This window comes from Hippopotamus amphibius, chromosome 4 (assembly GCF_030028045.1).
Source record: "Hippopotamus amphibius kiboko isolate mHipAmp2 chromosome 4, mHipAmp2.hap2, whole genome shotgun sequence".
Classification (NCBI taxonomy): domain Eukaryota; kingdom Metazoa; phylum Chordata; class Mammalia; order Artiodactyla; family Hippopotamidae; genus Hippopotamus; species Hippopotamus amphibius.
Window position 1 is genome coordinate 83,149,722 of NC_080189.1, and position 18,908 is coordinate 83,168,629.

The 18,908-nt window shown below is 41.4% G+C and overlaps 1 protein-coding gene and 1 gene segment (V, D, J or C); both read left to right on the forward strand.

Moving 5' to 3' along the window:
* The window catches only part of AMPH (amphiphysin), a 204,369-nt gene extending 197,861 nt beyond the window's left edge, over positions 1-6,508 (forward strand). The window contains exons 20-21 of the mRNA XM_057731632.1: positions 1,049-1,150; positions 5,299-6,508. Of these exons, the coding sequence (XP_057587615.1) occupies positions 1,049-1,150; positions 5,299-5,406 (210 nt within the window). The 3' untranslated portion in view covers positions 5,407-6,508. The remainder of the gene's footprint in view (positions 1-1,048; positions 1,151-5,298) is intronic.
* A 10,553-nt stretch (positions 6,509-17,061) lies between these two features.
* The window catches only part of LOC130852621 (T-cell receptor gamma chain C region C10.5-like), a 38,902-nt gene continuing 37,055 nt past the window's right edge, over positions 17,062-18,908 (forward strand). The window contains 2 exon segments of the C gene segment in view: positions 17,062-17,128; positions 17,229-17,552. Of these exon segments, the coding sequence occupies positions 17,083-17,128; positions 17,229-17,552 (370 nt within the window).

Below are 18,908 nucleotides of genomic sequence, written 5' to 3' on the forward strand. Positions count from 1 at the left end.
TACACAATTTAAAAGCTAGTTGTATAATCTTGGCAGTGAGATTGAGGCAAGGGACAAGGGAGAAATAAAACTGGCCATGAGTAAATAGTTATCCAGGCTGGGTGAAGAGGACATGGGGGTTCTTTAGAGTACTCTTTCTCCTTTTGCTTTTTAAAAAATTTCTAGAATCAAATTTTAAAGAAACCTTTCCCAAAAAAGGGAAAGAAGGGTGGTAGGATAAGACAGATGTTATTTAAAGATATGAACTTGCAGCAAGTAGTAAAGTAGCCCTAGAGATCTAATCCATGGCAAATATAGACAACACTGTTGTATTATAATCATCAAGCCTGGGAAGAGACTAGAACTTAATTAACCCAACAACTGAAAAGAAATAATTATGTAACACGATCAGGTGCCAGCTGTCGCTACAATGGCAATCATATTACGGTATAACTGTATCAAATTAACATGATGTGTACCTTAAATTATACAATATTATATGTCAAATATATTTCAATTAAAAACCAGGAAAAAGAGAAAGAAAAGAAACAGATTGTTGTGGTTTAAAGGGTAAGATAGGGAATTTACAAAGAAATTGATCACAGGGTTTAATTACATAGTAATTACCATATAACCTGCAAGTGATGGTTTTCCCAATTATTAATTATTTTACAGAAGAACTTTTCACTAGGCCTCTTTAGTTCAGGTTAAAACACAAACAGTAATAAAGCATCAGTGATAATAAAATGCAAATCTGTAACAAAATGGGTGAATTGCAATTTAAATTAATGCACTGCATTTTAGTTCTTGCAGAAGGCATTGCTTTGCTAAATATACATTCAAATGGCCTCAGTATCAGTCTGTAAGACTCTGATGTTTTAGGAAAACAGATTAGGATTTCCTTTCTGTCTTCAGAGGCTTTCTTCCTTGAGGAGTGACTCATCTTCATCTTTTTTATTCATCTTGGAGATGCTTCTAAGAGTGCCTGCTGATAATCTGGCTGAGAAACTTTGATTTTACATCTCCTTTTCTTTCTAAAATGAATAAATTCTTTTATAATTTTTTGCAGGTGGAAACACTGCACGACTTCGAAGCAGCAAATTCTGATGAACTTACCTTACAAAGGGGTGACGTGGTGTTGGTGGTGCCCTCAGATTCGGAAGCTGACCAGGTAAAGGATGAGAGTAGAAGATCCTGCAGGCTCTATTAATTTTTCCTGAGAGCCAGTTGGGCACAGTGACTTCCTTAAGACATTTCTACCTTCTGAGATGCTGCGTGGCAGCTCTGAAAAGGGCTAAGATCACAGCATCACTAAGTAGGTTTTTAGACACTTATTTGGGGATGCTATTGGGATGCTATTATATTTTTTTTGTATACAAATATAAATGACAAAGCATAAATTACCAATATCAGGCAAAAGTGTCTAGGTATCCCCAAATATTAAAAACCTCAATTATAAAATTATGAAAATATATAAAATATATTTTATGCTTATAGAATATACTATAAAATATAAACTTTTTTTGCATTAACTGTAAGTTATCTTTTAGAGAAATTAAGAGGAAAAAAGCTAGTCTTTTATACTTACCAACATGTTTGCCATTTCCCGTGCTCTTATTCTGATAGGTCTCAATTCCTTTCCTCTTGAAAAGCTGAGTCCTAGAGAACCAGTCTTCTAGCAGTAAATCCGCTCAGCTTTTGTTTACTTGATGTTTATTTGATGCCTTTATTCAACTTCATTTTAAAAGATTTTTCACTGGAGGAAGAATTCTGAGTTGGATTTTTTTTTTTCTTTCAGCTCTTTAAAGATGTTGCTCCATTGTCTTCTGCGCACTACTATTTATATTAGAAATCAGCTGTAATTTGTTTAACCTATGGCTTTTTCCCTGACTACTTTTTAGAATTTCTCTGTATCTTTGATTTTCACCAGTTCAACTATAATGTGCTTAGGTGGTGTTATTATTATTTTCTTTTTGTAGATTTCATGCTTGGGGTTCATAAACTCCTTAAATTTGTATCTTTTTTTGTTTTTCTTTACTACATTTGGAAGATTTTTGTCTATTATTTCTTAATTTTTCCCCCCTTTCTCCTTTTTTTCTCTGTCTCCAATTATGTATGTTAGATATATATATATATATATATATATATATATAGATAGATATATATATATATATGTTGGACATCTTGATGTCTGAGACTGTTCTTTTTTTTCATTCAGCATTTACTTCTCTCTGTACTCAGGTTTTGGATAATTTCCATTGCTCTGTTTTCAAGTACAGTGCTACTTTGAATTTGTTAAGCTGATCTTCGGACTTTTTAATTTCCGATATTACTTACACAGGTCTATAATTTCTATGTTTTCTTTTATATAGTGTCTATTTTTTTTGCTGAGAGTTTTCCATCTGTTCTCATTATTACCATCTTTCAGTTTAAGTGCTTGAAGCTAGTAATAATAGCTGCTTTAAATTTCTTACTTCTAATTCCAAAAGCTGAGCCATCTCAGGACACATTTCTATTGCTTTTTATCTTTGGGCCATATTTGCTTGTTCCTTCTCACCTCTAGTAATTTTTTTTATTGATACTGGACACAGTGGATGATACATTGTAGCGTCTCAATTCTGTTTTCTACCTCTGAAAATTGTTTCTTTTTCTTCTAGGTATCCCCAGATAACAGGCATTTAAATGACTAGATAAATACCTTGAATTCATGAATGTTTGTTTTATACTTTATTAGGATGGGTCTATTTTAGTTTTGTCTTCACTCTTAGGCTAAATTCTTAGTCCTGGGATTTGGCTCTACCGTGGAGATATTCCCCTTGGGGATTTCAGTGGAACTCCTGAAGGATTTCTCAAGCCCGCTAGCTTTGTGGGATTTGAACTCAAAATTCTGCCTCCTCTCCATGGGCAGTGCTAAAATTTCCACTTAGCCTTCACTACCTTCCTGCCGCTGCCTTCCCCCAGCCTCCTGGAGAACCGCTTATGCATTCACAGCTTGGGGTACAGCTTAGAATTCCAGGGACGCTTTTCTGAATGCTTGGGGATCCCCTTCTGTAGTTGTGTCTTTCGAGATATTCTCCATGAACGTGCAGCTCCTCTGGCAGACCTGAACTCTATCCTCTGACTGCCCTGCATCGCACAGACTGAGGCTAATCCCTGGGGGAAAGGCTCTGTTAACAAATCTCACCCAATGTAGTTTCAAGGGTTAAATATCCCCCAATTTCTGCCTGCTTTTGGTCATTCTCAGTGCTTTTACATAGTTGTTATATATGCAGGACTCTGTTATTTGTAACAACTCTAAAGTATACACTTATATTTGATAACAGTCGTTTCCATTTATAAATAGTTGAATTTCTGTATGCATATGCATATATAACTATATATAAATATATAGGTGTTCCAGTGTTTATAATTGTTCTATGCAAAAGCATTTGTCTGATACCAGCTATTTTGCCGCTACCAAAACTGGAAATCTTTAGCCTACCACATATTTTAGGCAGTTAATATTTAATTTTCTGTATTTTCCTCAGCTAAAGATTGATATTAACTGTGATGCTTCACTTTATAAGTTGCATTTCACAATGTATATGTTGGAATAGATCTTGATTATGAGTGTGCGTCAGTCCTTTATTTTTGTCTTTATTGAAACTATTTTGAAACACATGACTCCACTTGGCTCCATTAGATTTTTCACCTGCTGTAAATAAAGTCAAATATATACACTTGAGGGGAAAATATGACCTTTTTTATGTTTACTAGAGGTTTAGAAAGTATTTAGTTATCATCTTTTACTCTAAGTATAACTTTGTCCTTCACATACGTAACATCATAATTTTATAGAGGACACTTCCTCATCAGCTAGGATATGATCAGTTATTTTATTGAATCATTTTTTTGTCAGTGTTATTTTTTTTCTGCCTTCAAAAATTGGCCTGTCTAAATGCTTATATTTCTTGTCTATGTAGCGGCATCAATTTATGGTCTCAGATGCTATCAAAGGGAATGTATTCAGCTTCTTTATTTAATTTTTGAGACCTCGTTTTATCTGATGTACTTGAACTATATTGGGGATTGGTTCAGATTAAATCTGGCTATTTCTCATTTTAAGTGAGATCTCTTTCTTGTACTGGTTAACATAATAAAGATAGTCATTTCCCGCTAGTTTCGCTTCATATGGTCTGTGTGTTTAAAATTGTTCCTTCAACTCAGCTTTTCCCAACTAGACTCTGCTTCTCTCCAGAAGACCAAGGGCAGATGACAACCTCCGTTTCTCAGTTTTATGTTTGGTCTCCCATGCGGTATGACCATGCATGGATGGGTTCTTTAAAGTTTCCTAGGCTGTCTTCATTTTTGTGAGGGCACGCCTGTAAGACAGACAAATGTTTATGAGGAATAATGTACAAAGACTTTACATATGTTTCCAGCAAGAATGTCATGACATCCAACTGCTTTGTAGTTTATATAAACTTGAAAAATTAGACAGCAGCACCAACAAACACAATAGTGATACCAGGCAACACATATAAAGCTATTAGTATTTGATCAGCCTTGCATATGGTGGTTTATTTCGGTTATGTGATGTGAGCTGGCACACAGTTCTTTCTTATAAGCAAGTGGTTGAGGATGAAAAGGAAGACCTTCTATGGCCTTGTCAGTACCTTATTCCAACCCATGGGTCCTCAAGCCTTTTTTTCATTGTGATCCGCAGGACAGGAAATGGTCCTGTGTATGTTTTGACATGGTGTTCCTCTCTTTGCACTGGCTGTAACCGTTCCTTCCTCACTCCCTCCCTGTCTTCCTCCCTCTCTCCCTTTCTCCCTTCTGTCCTTCCTCGCTCCCTCCCTCCCTCTCTCCACACTGTCTGGCTTGTAGGATCTTAGTTCCCCAACTAGGGATTCAGCCCAGGCCCTCAATAGTGAGAGTGTGGAGTCCTAACCACTGGACCACCAGGGAATTCCCTGTGCTGGCTATCCTAATTCTTTCCTCTCCCTTAAGGATGTGTCATAATCCAGTTAGCGTCAATTAACTATACTTTATACAAAATTATAATATTAATATTAACCTTCAATTAACTACATACATACACTAAAATACATAAAATAAATAATTTCAAATTTCAAATGTTTACTCCTTTTTTTTTTTTAACTAGCAGTTTACTTGGGACAAGCCTTCCCCCTGAGCTCAGCGCACCAGTTTACATGTACTACATCATCCTTGTGCAGGAACACAGTGCTCATTAAACCCATTATTTTATTAATTGTTGGCAATGCAGATTTTTCCAGTAGTTCGTTGGACTCTGAAAGCCCTATCTTTGTCTTGCAGGATGCGGGCTGGCTGGTAGGAGTGAAGGAATCAGACTGGCTTCAGTACGGAGACCTCGCCACCTACAAAGGCCTCTTTCCAGAGAACTTCACTCGACGCCTGGATTAGGGCCAAAAGAATTGCAGAAAGAGCCTGATGACTGGGTTTTTAAACCTTTGTGAAAACCTGAAGAGCTCACTTTTGCTGTGACACTCTCAATGATTTACAGACTGATGCCAGCAAAACTTGGAAGGCTATGTCAATGGAGCATGTGTGCAAATAAATGTTTAGAGAAAAAAAAAAAAAACAGGTAAATTAAGGAAAAAGTCTTCACTGGTTCCCATGTTCTTGCTAACAGGTTTGTTTGTGCTTTGTCCAAGCTGTGGAGACTCGTGTACTCGACCCCCTCCCTCCAGTTCTAAAGTAGCTTTCTCCAGACCAGAACCTTAATTTCTCTGCACCAAGTGTATGGTATTGAGTGGCTGCCCTGCAGAAGACGTGATGAATTATCCTGTAATATGAGATTATCTTAATCCCCCTCGCAGGTGTGAGCACGTGCTCTCTCTCTCCCTTTCACGTTTACTGTGTTTAAACCGAAACCGCTGCAAAAGTTTTCACTGTTCTTTTCCAACACACCTCTCTCTATATATAAATATATGGACACCCAGTCACACGAGCTAGTTCCCATCACTCCTGGATCTATGTGTATGCACAAGGTTACATATACATAGTTGCGCTCGCTCCTTTCCATTGTAGCTTTTAGCCTCTTAAGTGTCATTGATACATGCATTGCTCTTACTCTGTCTGGCATTACAGTTGCAGGTTTGCCCCCGGGCAAAACCAGCCATCCCATTGCCAAAACAGTCGACAGTATCTGTGCTCGGAATGTGCGTTTTTCAGGATGTCATGACGGATAGCACGTCAGAGCTGCTGACCCTTTGGAGAAAGCAGAGTCTGACAATCTGGGTGTCCGGCCGCTGTGGCTGGAGGTAAGCGAGTCGGGACCAGCAGCTAAATTGTCTTAATTTCTGCCTTTCTGAGATTGGCTAGCTGATGGGGCATTTAAATCCACCCCCAAAGGACACTATTTCAAAAAGCTCCTATTTCCACCTGTTTCTATCGATGCAACTCATCTTCACAGATTGTCGGAAAATAAGATATAGGTGATGTATGCTGTATCCACAAGTCATCTGTAACGATTCTGTTTTCAGTGCTGTGTCATTCCAAATAAATCCTGGGTAATCTCCAGCAATGACGTTAATTCCTTCCGATGAGTCTTTTGTTTTGGAAAGCTCGTTTCATTCGGATGCACTACATGAAACAGTCTATGATGGAGTTGTTATTTGTGCAGAAATATGCTTATTCCTCCAGGTTGTGCTCCACGGCCCGCCTCCCTTCCACAGACCCCCTCATCCCAGTCATTGCTGGTCACTCGGTGGTCCCTGCTGCCCAGCAATCACTACAGCACAAATAACAGCTGTCCACGGAGGACCCTCCGAGGTGCCAGCTGTGGCTGCCCTAGTCCGGGTATCACAGAAATCTGACGACCTCCATAAGCAGCAATTTCTACTCATGCCAGCCTCATTTTTTTGATTACTTTTCTTTCTGACATGTTTATGTTTGTAGGTACATACAAAAATAGAAGAGTTGATGACATAGAAGAGTCAGTTCAATGGACCATTGTAAAGGAGAGAATTCTAAAAACAAAACCCTTTCAATTGATTTAGACTCTTTTCTGCCAGTATGATTGTATACAGTATAAGCTGATCAGGAATAAGTGTTATTAGGCTTTTAAATTTGGTGTGTATTAGTGATTCATGGTTTCATTTCTTCTAGTGGATTACTGACTTGGATGTTTAGTGGATGTTTAAGTGTTAATAGAGAAATAGCTATTATTGACCCAAGATTTTTCCAGGGGCTCATTTCCAGGGAAACTGGATCATCACAAACGGCCTTGACCCGGGAAGCCCTGTCCTAGCCTTTTCTTCATCTTTTAAGATTTCTCTTACAAATCCAGTAGGACTCAAACCTTCAGATAGTTTAGAGGACCTTCAAAAGTCAGATAAGGAAGCCTCTGGTTCTTATTAAACATACATCTACCTGGCATTCCTCCCAAAACCACATGTAGACTGAGTGATGTATATAGTTGCAAGGCAAAGCCCTCTGGCGATATAGATTTTTAACAATATCTCAGTGCCACGAGGGCCCCTGGGATGGAAAACTCTGTGTACCATGCAGTCACACTGCTTCCCCCTGGGCCAGCTCTTTCTGACAAAGCCAGGCCAGCTTCTGAGTGAGCCGGACCCCACATCCACGTCTTGGGCTGCCTGGGAAAGAATGTGCAGATTCAGAATTCTGAACCCTCTTTTACTACCTAAAAAAGCCCAAACTCAGGCTATTAGAAAAACCTAGCATGGCCCCATGGCCCATTCTGATGGCCCATTCAAGAAAAGACCTTTGGGAAACTGCAGAAATTTTAAAAAATGAGTTTAAAGGTGACTGAGACATGGTGCTTTATTTCACACAAGCTGCATGAACACCTCAAAGCCTAAGAAATAGGCTGATTTGCCTTGCTAGGACTCTCCTACTCTTTTAGAAGGAGCCCAAGCTGCCTTCTGGTTTTTACTTGGAACCTAACTGAAGACCCTTATGAGTGTCATGGGCTAGACCTTGGACATGAACTGGTCACACAGTTTCCTTGGATGGTGGTGTAACTACTGTCTTCCCAGCATGGTGTATCCTCATCCTAGGACTTGGATAAATGGCATCGGACATTGGTAGCTGCATGGAGAAGATGGTGACCCGGTTTTCTCTTAGCAAGCTTATAAATCTGAGAGCTACACAGATCTATTCATCCTTGTCTCCACTTTATAATTATCTCATCGTGCAGGGCCAGGATGAGAGGAACCCTGGCTGTTCAGGGCATTCTTACTCAAGGTATATCGCACCGGTTTGATGATAATACCTGAATACAATGTGCTAGAATGAGCTTAATACTCCATACCAATAGTAAGTGGCTCACTTGTTTCCTTTGTTAAGCTTGCTTAATGGCAACACATACTGACTTTTTCCATTGAAAAGGTAATTGGGACACAACCCTTAATTCTATGCAAATTGAGAGGCAGGCCAGGTACCTTGAAACTCTTTCAAAGACTTTCTAAACTTTGTATTTCCCAGTCCCCTGGGGTCTCAGGTCCAACACTCTGGTTGCCTCATTCTTATAGGTTGGGTCAAGGTCATGTGCTTATTCCTTCTCCCCTGTATCCACCAGGATGCATCTGCCCTTTGCTCTCGGGAAACACATTCTGATGCCTTTTAATGCCACGAAAACCAGTGCAGGAGCGTCTGGTCCATAGCACCTTGCCACACGGCTGATGCCCTTACACCCTCCCCCTATCAATAAAGAGTGTCAGACTCAGTGCCCTTGTGCTCTGCTCTCCAAAACCCACCAGTGACCACCAAGTGATGTCTGTGACATCTGTTGATGCTGCCAGACTACTCCAAACTCTCTGTAAGATTCCAAGATCCTCATTTTCCTTGCTTTCTTGCTTCTTCCAGTAGGTGCTGGAGTAGGGTGGGGGTGAGGGGGCAGGACAGCACCCGTCTCCCTCTCTCGGTCTCTACGCCCACTATCCAGACAGTGTTTCCTTGGAGGGTCTGATTACAGCTTCCAAGACCGCGTGTTCATCTATTCATTAAACTTTTGTGAAGCTCTTGCTAAGTGTCAGTTACTGTGCACCAGACCACGTACTGAGACCTTGCACTCAAGGAACTGCCTTCAAATCCCTGCTGCAGCCCACCACTGCAAGCTCCCCCTCTTCAGAGCCCCGGGCCTGCACCCGTGGGGGCTCACCTCTGCCATTCATTTCCCAGATTCCAAGCACCTGCCTTTGTTTCTGTTCTCAAAATGCCATGTGACCTTGTGCTTTAATCCTAGCTACTGGATCTGGGAGTGGTCCTCATCCCTGCCAAGGAAGACGTTTGATGCTTGTGGTCCCACTGTCTCCCTACTTCCCCTCTTCCTAGTTTATCCCCCACTGCCCAGACTATTTACTTACACCAGCGTCAAAGGGTTAGCACTCCCCTCTTGGTCTCTCTCTCTCTCTCTCTCACATACACACAAGACACACACACACACACACACACACACACACACACACACACACACAGATTAGGAATACTCGTATGACACATCGAACCCCCATGCCTCTGCTTGGCTTTCAAAGCCCTCCACATCTTCACTAATGCTTGTCTTCTGCTTCCATCAGAGAAGTCTCCTCACTAGTTCATCCTGCCCTCCCACTGCACCTCTACACCTTGCTCATCCTGTTGCAAACTCCTCCTTAAATGCCACCCCACTTCCTGTCTGCCTCTGCAAAGCCCCCTTCCCCCAAGGCACAGTTTGAGTCCCACCTCCTCCACAAAGCTCTCTCACCAGTTCACTCCTCTGCCTGCACCTGTTGTGCTCATTGAATTTAGTGTAAAAAGGATATCATTTAGCCCTTTGTTTCTCCCACTAACTGATAAACTGTCTACCAACCTCTGTATTCTGAGTCCATTCCAGGACCTTATACACAAGTGTACCAAGAAAAAGAATGAGAGACTCAGTGATGGGTTAATTCAGGGAAGCCCAGAAACTCCATTCCCCAATCTGAAATTCCATATAAGAAGAAACTATAGAATTCTTTGGGATATTGGAAAGGGAAAGGTTTCCTTAAACAAGACTCCAAAGTACCCAAAGTATGGCCAAAAAAATGTCTGACTATAAAATTGAGAATTTCTATCTAATGAATGATGCTTGAGACAAAATTAGTAGACAGATGATAGATTTGCTGAGAATATTTGTGATAGCTGAAATTCACAAAGGAATATCTAGAACACATAAACATTCAACAATAAACTAATAATAGTATAATCCTAATATAATTTTAATAATTATGTTTGTTATTTTATTTATCTTTATAGTATTAGTAAATTACCATTAATAGTAATATTAAGTATAATAATATCCTTATTATTTAATAATAAATATAGTATAATAATATAATATGCAGTATAATAATAACTAACATTTATTGCAGGTCTATTTGCCAGACACTTTCCTAAGTATTCTGCACTTATTAACTCATTTAATTTTCACTAATCTCTGAAGTAGTTGCTGTTTTTCCTTTTTGTAAATGACAAGGCTCAGGTACAGTGAGTGAAATGAAGTAACTTCCTCAAGGTCACACGGCCGATAAACGGCAGGGCCAGGCAGCAGTCTCGGCAGCCTGGCTGTAATGTAGGCTCTGCCCCTCTGCTATCTACCCTCTTTTTTGCTCCATTCAGAGGACTTAAATAGGCAAGGCTCTGAAGGAGACACTTGAATAGACACCAGGCATAAAAGGAGACCTTCAGCTTCCTGATACAATAAGTCCCCTATATACCAACGAAATCTGTTCCAAGAGCATGTTCGTAAGTCCAACAAAATTAGCCGAGGTACCAGCTAACACAGTTGGCTACACTGTATCAGCTACATCACCGCTGTTGTGCTTGCTTCCGGCTATCCTGGGCTTGAAATAAAGATACTGTACTACTGTACTCTATACACTACTGTACGGTAAAGTACACAAAAGCACAACCACCTGTAGAGAATGCATGCACGTGACAATGTACTCCAGACACATGAACTAACTTATGTGACTGGACATGCAAATACACGTTCACATCTTTGAAAGTTCGCAACTTGAAGGTCTGTATGTAGGGAACTTAACTGTAATCAGACTAGTGCTAATAATCTCATAGACTAATGAGATACGGCTTGGTAGCCAGCAGGTTGGTAAAAATTAAAGTGTCAGCTAACATAGCACTGGTGCTATTTAGTGAACAAGTGTATATTCCCCGTGATGAGCAACCCTGGGGTTACGTTCCCAGGGAATTGCTTATACCAGGCCTGATAGCCTCTGTGGTGTCAGTCGCTGCATCGCTGCGGATGGCCAGAAGGGGGCAGCAGGCGAAGTGCCCAGCACTGAGGGGTGGATGCAGACAGCTCAGTGGCTGTGAGCAGTGAGGGGCAGTAAACCAGGTGAGCAGACAGACGGACAGACACAGGCAGGTAAGGTTGCTACGCCATTTATATCAATGCAAAAACGGATTCTTCACAAATGATACTCCAGTTTTCACAGATACATAAGCTCCAAGGACATAATCAAACAGATCGAGCATCTACGGAAGAACTGAAATAGGGAAAGAAGGGGAAAAAAGAATAAAATAAACAACAAATGCATAAAACTATATAACATGACTGGTACAGAGTCATGGTGATAGTGTGTGATACACTGATAAAACTGATACACACAAAAATGAGAACGAAAGTTAAAAAATAAACAGGTAACTTCCCTGGTGGCACAGTGGTTAAGAATCCGCCTGCAAATGCAGGGGACACGAGTTCGATCCCTGGTCCGGGAAGATCCCACATGCAGTGGAGCAACTAAGCCCATGTGTCACAACTACTCAGCCTGTGTGCTGCAACTACTGAAGCCCACAAGCCTAAAGCCCGTTTTCCGCAGTGAAGAGTAGCCCCTGCTCGCCACAACTAGAGAAAGCCGGTGCACAGCAGTGAAGACCCAAAATGCAGCCCAAAAACATAAATAAAGAAATAAATAATTAAAAAATTAAAAAATAAAATAAAATACACAGACCCTTTAAAAAAATAAAAAAATAAACAAACACCAAAAAAGCAATCAGAAAATATATACCATGGAGACACTCAGAGAATGCTAATTCCAGGACAAGCCAGCAGAACCTCATATTTGAGCTCTGAGAGTTAATTTTCAACAACCCATCTCCCCTCAATATCAAGAGTGATTTCAACAGGTAAATTAAGATCAGGGTAACCCAAAGGGAATTTATTTTCTTTAGCAGTTGTGAAAAATGCAACTTTTTCCTTCTTCTGGGAAAATTTGCGTACACTGGCTGCCAACGGACATCTAGTTGGCCCTGGCCATGCAGCACTAGTCATGGAGTTGACTTCACCTTCAAGGCAACGTTCTTTTCCAAGATGATTAAAGCAAACCCAGAATGAGGATGCTCCTGCATTTAAGAACACTGGAGTCAGGCACTGATGCAAGCTCTTGGGGAGCTCAGCCAAAGGAAAATGAGAGGAGGCATGAGAATCTAGTTTTTAGCCAAGATATTTTCCAAACCATAGTCAACTACCATGTCCCTCAGAGACAGGCATACTAAGTATGTGTTGATAATCCTCTTGATTTTTAAAAACCATGAAACATTAAAACACTTTAAAATTATAAATAAAGTTGAAGCATGGGAGTGGTACAGACAGATGGCAAATTCTGAATATCTCCAAGAGAATTCTATTTTGTATCCATGTTTACATTTACTAAAGGTCTTCTCTTTTAGTTTCTAGATAGAGCCACAACCAATTACGTGTGAGAGTCAGCCCAGTTCAGCTTTGGGTATATACTGTAGTCGTGTGCACATACCTGTGTGTGCGTGTGCGTGTGTGTGTGCGTGCACATGGGCTCTCTCTGAGCCTCAATGTTTGCATCTTTTCTAGGTGCCATATTTGAGCATTTCCTTTGCACTGGCCTGGAACGAGTTTGCTGGAGGAAGTGCCTCATGTAGAAGTCAGGCTGGGTAACAAAGCCGGTGGCCACATATAACCTCACAACACACTTAGAAAGTAATGGGTTTTTGCCAAGGAACCTAATCAGAATAAAAGTTTTCTAGAGAAGTACTGTTGCCAAATCTGGCTCCCTGTGCACCAATGCCAAATAAAAATATGGAGACAGAGAATTGGAAGATAAGAAATAGATCAGAGAATTGGAAGATAAGAAATAGACAGATGTTTTATTTGCTTTGCCAGGCAAAGGGAAGACACAGTAGGCCATAGAACTGTGCCCCCTCCTTGGGGTATCAGAGAAGATTTTATATGTGGGGCTCGCAGTCCGGGGTAGGTGACGAGGGTGGAAAGTGGTGAAGGCCTTGGATTTCTTTCCTTCTGCAAGTTCATGGCCAAAGCTGGCATCAGACGGCTGGGTTTGGTGTCCCTGAAGTTATCCATACGTGACCTTTCTGAAAATAAGAGTGCTGCAAGGGAGCGTAGGGGGAGAAGGAGTGCCATGTGCAAAGGGTAATTCGTGTGGAGTCGGAGAGTAATCAGCTTTGTGAAGGACAAGTCTAGCTACAAGTGTTTGTTGGTGGTAACAGCTAAAGAATAACTAAGATTGTTTAACTTTTTCAGGACTGTTTATATTGTTTCCCCAGACTGTTCATTGTTTCCTTATTTTTCCTGGTTATCAGGAGAGGAAAAAAACCTCATTTCTATTTTTGTTGGCAACAGTATTAAGTCAAGAGGAAGCAAATGACATGCATTATTATTGCATCAAAACCAAAATGATAAGCTTTCATTTCTTTTCATCTTGCCACACCTGTTATTTCAGTATCTGGAGTGTCAATTCAGATCAGAATCACAAATTATTGGAACCGGAAGAGACCAAAAACATCACTCTCTCCTCTCATTTTGAAGCTGGGCAAATGAGAGCCTCGCAAGGAGAAGTCGCTTCCCTAAAAATACCAAGCACATTAGGAATACATACATTCCAGGGCCCTTTTCATTCGTATGCTGAGTCTTTGCTGTTAATCACTTACAGGGGCTCAGACGCAGAATACATGTATCACATACCTCTCATGGCCAGGAGGGGGCGCTAGAAGCTAGTGTAAGTGAATGCATCCAAATACTGCGCTTTGTAAGCAGGAAGCACGAATTGAAAACAAACCAGAAGCACAGCAACGTCGCAATTTGCATTAACATAAAACTGTCCAGTGAGGAGAGAAATTAATTCCTGAATCACAAACAGCCAAGCAGGTTACTTGGGGCACAGGCTCTGGAGACTGGCTGACTTGGCTCAAATTCTTGCTGTGTCTTTATTTCCTAGGCAACCTCAGATAAGTTACTTAACCTCCCTAAGCCTCTGTTTCATCTGCAAAACGGGCATAAGTAACACCAACTTTATGCTTGCAAAGGAGCGATGGATATGTACAATGTTTCACATTCAGTAAGGGTATTTGTTATTTAATGGATCAATGATTTCTGTTATAACCTTAAGAAAATTAGTCTTTTAAGAGCTTCCCTGGTGGTGCAGTGGTTAAGGACAAGCCTGCCAATGCAGGGGACACACGTTCGAGCCCTGGGTCAGGAAGATCCCACATGCTGCGGAGCAACCAAGCTCGTGCGCCACAACTACTGAGCCTGCACTCTAGAGCCTGTGCGTCACAACTACTAAGCCTGCGCTCTAGAGCCCACAAGCCACAGCTATTGAGCCCGTGTGCTGCAACTACTGAAGCCTGTGAGCCTAGAGCCCGTGCTCTGCAACGAGAAGCCACCGCAATGAGAAGCCCGTGCACTGCAATGAAGAGCAGCCCCTGCTCTCCACAACTAGAGAAATCTCACAGGCAGCAATGAAGACCTAATGTAGCCCTAATGTAGCCAATAAAATAAATAAATAAATAAAATTAAAAGAAGAAAAGAAAGTCTTTTGAAAAGGCCATCAACTATTAACTCAAAAGTGTTAGGAGAAATTTCTTTTACTTTTTGAGGTCCACCACTATAATGAATATAGTTTCTTCAAGAATTACTGGTCTGTGAGAGAGATCCTTGAGTTTCTGTAATCTTTCTGAAATTTTCTTCATGGTCTCTTGCATATTACAATTTTAAAAGAAATCATATATATATATGTCTCTCACCTTTATATATTGACTAGATGGTAGCACAGGTTTTGTAATTTGTTAGACTTGGGTTTGAATCCAGGCTCCATTACCTACTTCTTAAATGTTCCTGAGCAGGTGAAACTTTTTAAGATTCTAATTCTCTCATCTGTCAAATGTGGTTGAATATAACAACTTTGAAGTATTATTACAAAGATTAAAATATTGTAAGAATCAAATAGTACTTAAGACCAACAGGTCGTATTTATTTAAAAAACAACTTGGCACAATCCCTGGCACAGGGAAAACAATGTGTCCAGAGTAAGCATCATTATTCCTGTTTATAGCGACTTGCCCAAGGACATACACCCTTCAAGTGGCAGTTCTTGGACTCCAGCTGTCCTTCTATCTTTTCCAAAGCAATATAGCTCAGAATTACAGGGTCTCATGTCAGACTCTCCAAATGTTCCTTTCTGGTTACTCCATCCTGAGAAGGGCCATCTCCCCTCAGCCCACTGTTGAAGGGATTACATTGCTGTCTGTCCAGAGAGTTGGGCTCCCAGGCAGAGCCCCATGACTGGACCGTTCACATGACAAGGAAGTCTGGAAGGCTGGCAGCCACATGGAGTCCATCTGAACCAGCGGTTTCAGCCTCCCCACACCCCCAGCCCCACTTCCTCTGAACCTATCAGAACCTGTCACTTTAAAATGAAACCTTCCAAGGATCCAGAGACTAAACCCTTAATTTCTTAAAAATATCCTAAACAGATGAAACGCCTTGGGATTAGAGAAAGAAAAACAGACTGGAAGGAAACTGAGGAATCCAGAAAGGGGAAATCCTGTTTCCTAGAAGAGAAACTGGATTTGATCGAGGGATATCGTTCAGGTAGCCAAGAGGGGAGACATAAACCTGAAGTTTAAGTGGAAGCAAACAAACTGAAATTGGGTCTCTAGACCCCCAAAGTGGTCAGTAGCATCCTATCCTGTAGGTGTGTGAATACTGAGCAGATGTAAGTAGACTGATGAACTGAAGTCTCTCCAGCTGGTTACGGAAGTTCTCTGTGGGCCCAGTGACGCATAACCCAGCCCAGAAGACCCTCTTTTTTCCCCAGCAACTCTGCCTGACAATTCTCTGGGGTTATGGAGGATTTCTTCTGTGAAAGGCAGTGGGAGAAAAGAGAATAAATACCAAGATCAGAGCATTAAGTCGCCCCTTCTCCCCATGAGACAGCTCTCCATGGTTAGATGCCCTATCATTACATCTTTTTTTTTACATCTTTATTTGAGTATAATTGCTTTACAATGCTTTGTTAGTTTCTATTGTACAACAAAGTGAATCAGCTATATTTTACATATATCCCCATACCCTCTCCCTCTTGAACCTCCCTCCCACCCTCCCCATCCCACCCCTGTAGTTCGTCACAAAGCACCAAGCTGATCTCCCTGTGCTCTGCAGCAGCTTCCCCCTAGCTATCTACTTTACATTTGGCAGTGTGTATATGTCAGTCCTACTCTCTCACTATGTACCAGCCTCCCCATCCCCCGCTGTGTCCTCAAGTCCGTTCTTTATGTGTGCATCTTTATTCCTGCCGTCACTGGGTTCATCAGTACCATTTTTTCAGATTCCATGTATATGCGTTAGCATACGGTATTTCTTTTTCTCTTTCTGACTTACTTCACTCTGTATGACAGACTCTAGGACCATCTGCCTCACTACAAATCACTCAGTTTCGCTCCTCCTTATGGCTGAGTAGTATCCCATTGTATGCACTGCTTCTATTCCACCCAAAGAACGTAGCATAATGCCTGGCACGTGACAGCAGATTCACGAATACTGTTTGGGAAAATGAGTCCTGTCAGAGATCTAAGGTGGCCATCTGTGTGGTCTATACTAAGCTGGAGGACCTTGAAATACTGTTTTCACATGAAGAGGCTGTGCTAACAGGTGGTGAGGACACTCCTTCACGATGAGGCAAGAGCCATGGTCACCCACACCAATGGGAAGTTGGACTCAATTGGCTCAGCCAGACCTCAGTGGCCTGAAACTATTCTCAGCAGTGCTTCCAGGCTGTTCTGGAGGAGAGCACAGTGCGTGCAGACATGCCATCACTCTTCCAAGTATTCACTCTGAGAGTCCTTGGGGCTTGTAAGTTGTTTTCTTCCCCCAGTTTCCTTCTTTCTCCAATTTTGTCATTAAAAAGAATCCCAACTTTCGGATTACTTACTCTCCTCCTCTTTTTCCCCAGTGTGTGTGTATGGTGCAGGTCATCTAGAACAACCTCAACTCTCCAGTACCAAAATGCTTGCAAAAACAGCCCGCCTGGAATGCATGATATCTGGTGTAACAATTTCTGAAACGTCTGTATATTGGTATCAAGAAAGACCCGGTCAAGCCATGCGGCACCTACTCCGCATTTTATCCAACAACACCGTCAGAAGGGAATCAGATGTCACGTCGGACAAGTTTGAGGCAGACAAGATACCCAAAACGTCTACGTCGACCCTCACCATTCACAATGTGCAGGAACAAGACTCCGCCACCTACTATTGTGCCCTCTGGGAAGTGCACAGTGGCAGACATCAGAGTCACGTCATTCAATAAGTGATCATTGGGTTTTCCTTCGCTATTGTGAGTTAGGAAACCACAGTTACCACCTGTAGGCTTTTCTGCAGTTTTCTAGATGAACTTTTATGTGGGTGATTCTATGTGAAGTTGCCAAATCCTATATTTTCTCAAAAAGGAAGCTTTACAGAAGAACGTGCAAATAACCAGGCTCATGTTTTCATGGGTCATCTCGCACTCCAGCGGGCTTTCCCAGGGCACCCGTGTTTTTTCATCTGAGTCAACCTCCGCTACTCACTCTTTTATTTTCTGCCAAGATATATACACCACACTATCTGTGACTTTTCTTTTTGTATGAGTCAATTTGCATTTCATTAGTTTTTTTTCTGATCCACTTATCTCCTTGTGTTAAAGTAGTGGATATTAGATTGAATGCTATTTATTTTCTTTTTTTTGGCCACACCAAGGCTGCGGGATCTTAGTTCCCTGACCAGGGATCGAATCCCTGCCCCTTGCAGTGGAAGCGCAGAGTCTTAACCACTGGACCGCCAGGGATGTCCCTACATGCTACTCATTTTCCTAAAGGCTAAAATGTAATGAACACACCATGATCTAACCACAAGCAGAGCTGACTGCATGATAAATATATCAAGGGCATGCTCTGGAATGGTGGTGTTGATTTTGCACAAAACTTATAAATGCTGCTACTTATTGAGTCCAAGTCCAAGTCAAAGTCTATCTTGGATTGGGGTTTGGAGAGTATTCCATTTTCTGGCTTAAGAGTCCATGTATCCCACAATAAATGTTTGACCAACGCTTCAAGCCAGACATTGTGCACAGCAGACACGGCAAATCTCATATGCTCTGGTAAAGCCGCAGGTCGCTTCCGTGGAGCCCCTTTCTGCTGCTGGGCTGCCATTCCTCAGAGCCAGTCCCCAGCTTAAATACATCCAGGGTTATAAATCGCTCAGGAATTCTGGTTACTTCTAGCTCACCTCACGGTTTATAATTTTTGTTGTTTTGCCGTGACAAAACAAACATGATCTCGGTTTTCTTCAAATGTGATCTTACTTTTATAAAACAGATGAAAGTAGATTTTCTCTGGTTAAAAGAATTGAGGGATAAATCATTCTTAGGTTTGTCTTCTCAAATAGCTCTTAAGTTTTCTGATTCTTCAATAATCAACAACTGTCTGCTACACATAGGGTATAGCTGGGTGGTGAAGACCTTGGCCTCTTGTAGCAGAGAGACCCAGGTCTGACTCTGGTTCTGATATTTACTAGCTGTCTGACAAGGTCATGCCCTGCTATAGCCCAGTCCTAGTAGTTCCCTCCTGGTTGCTGAGAGTGTTCCTGAGATGATA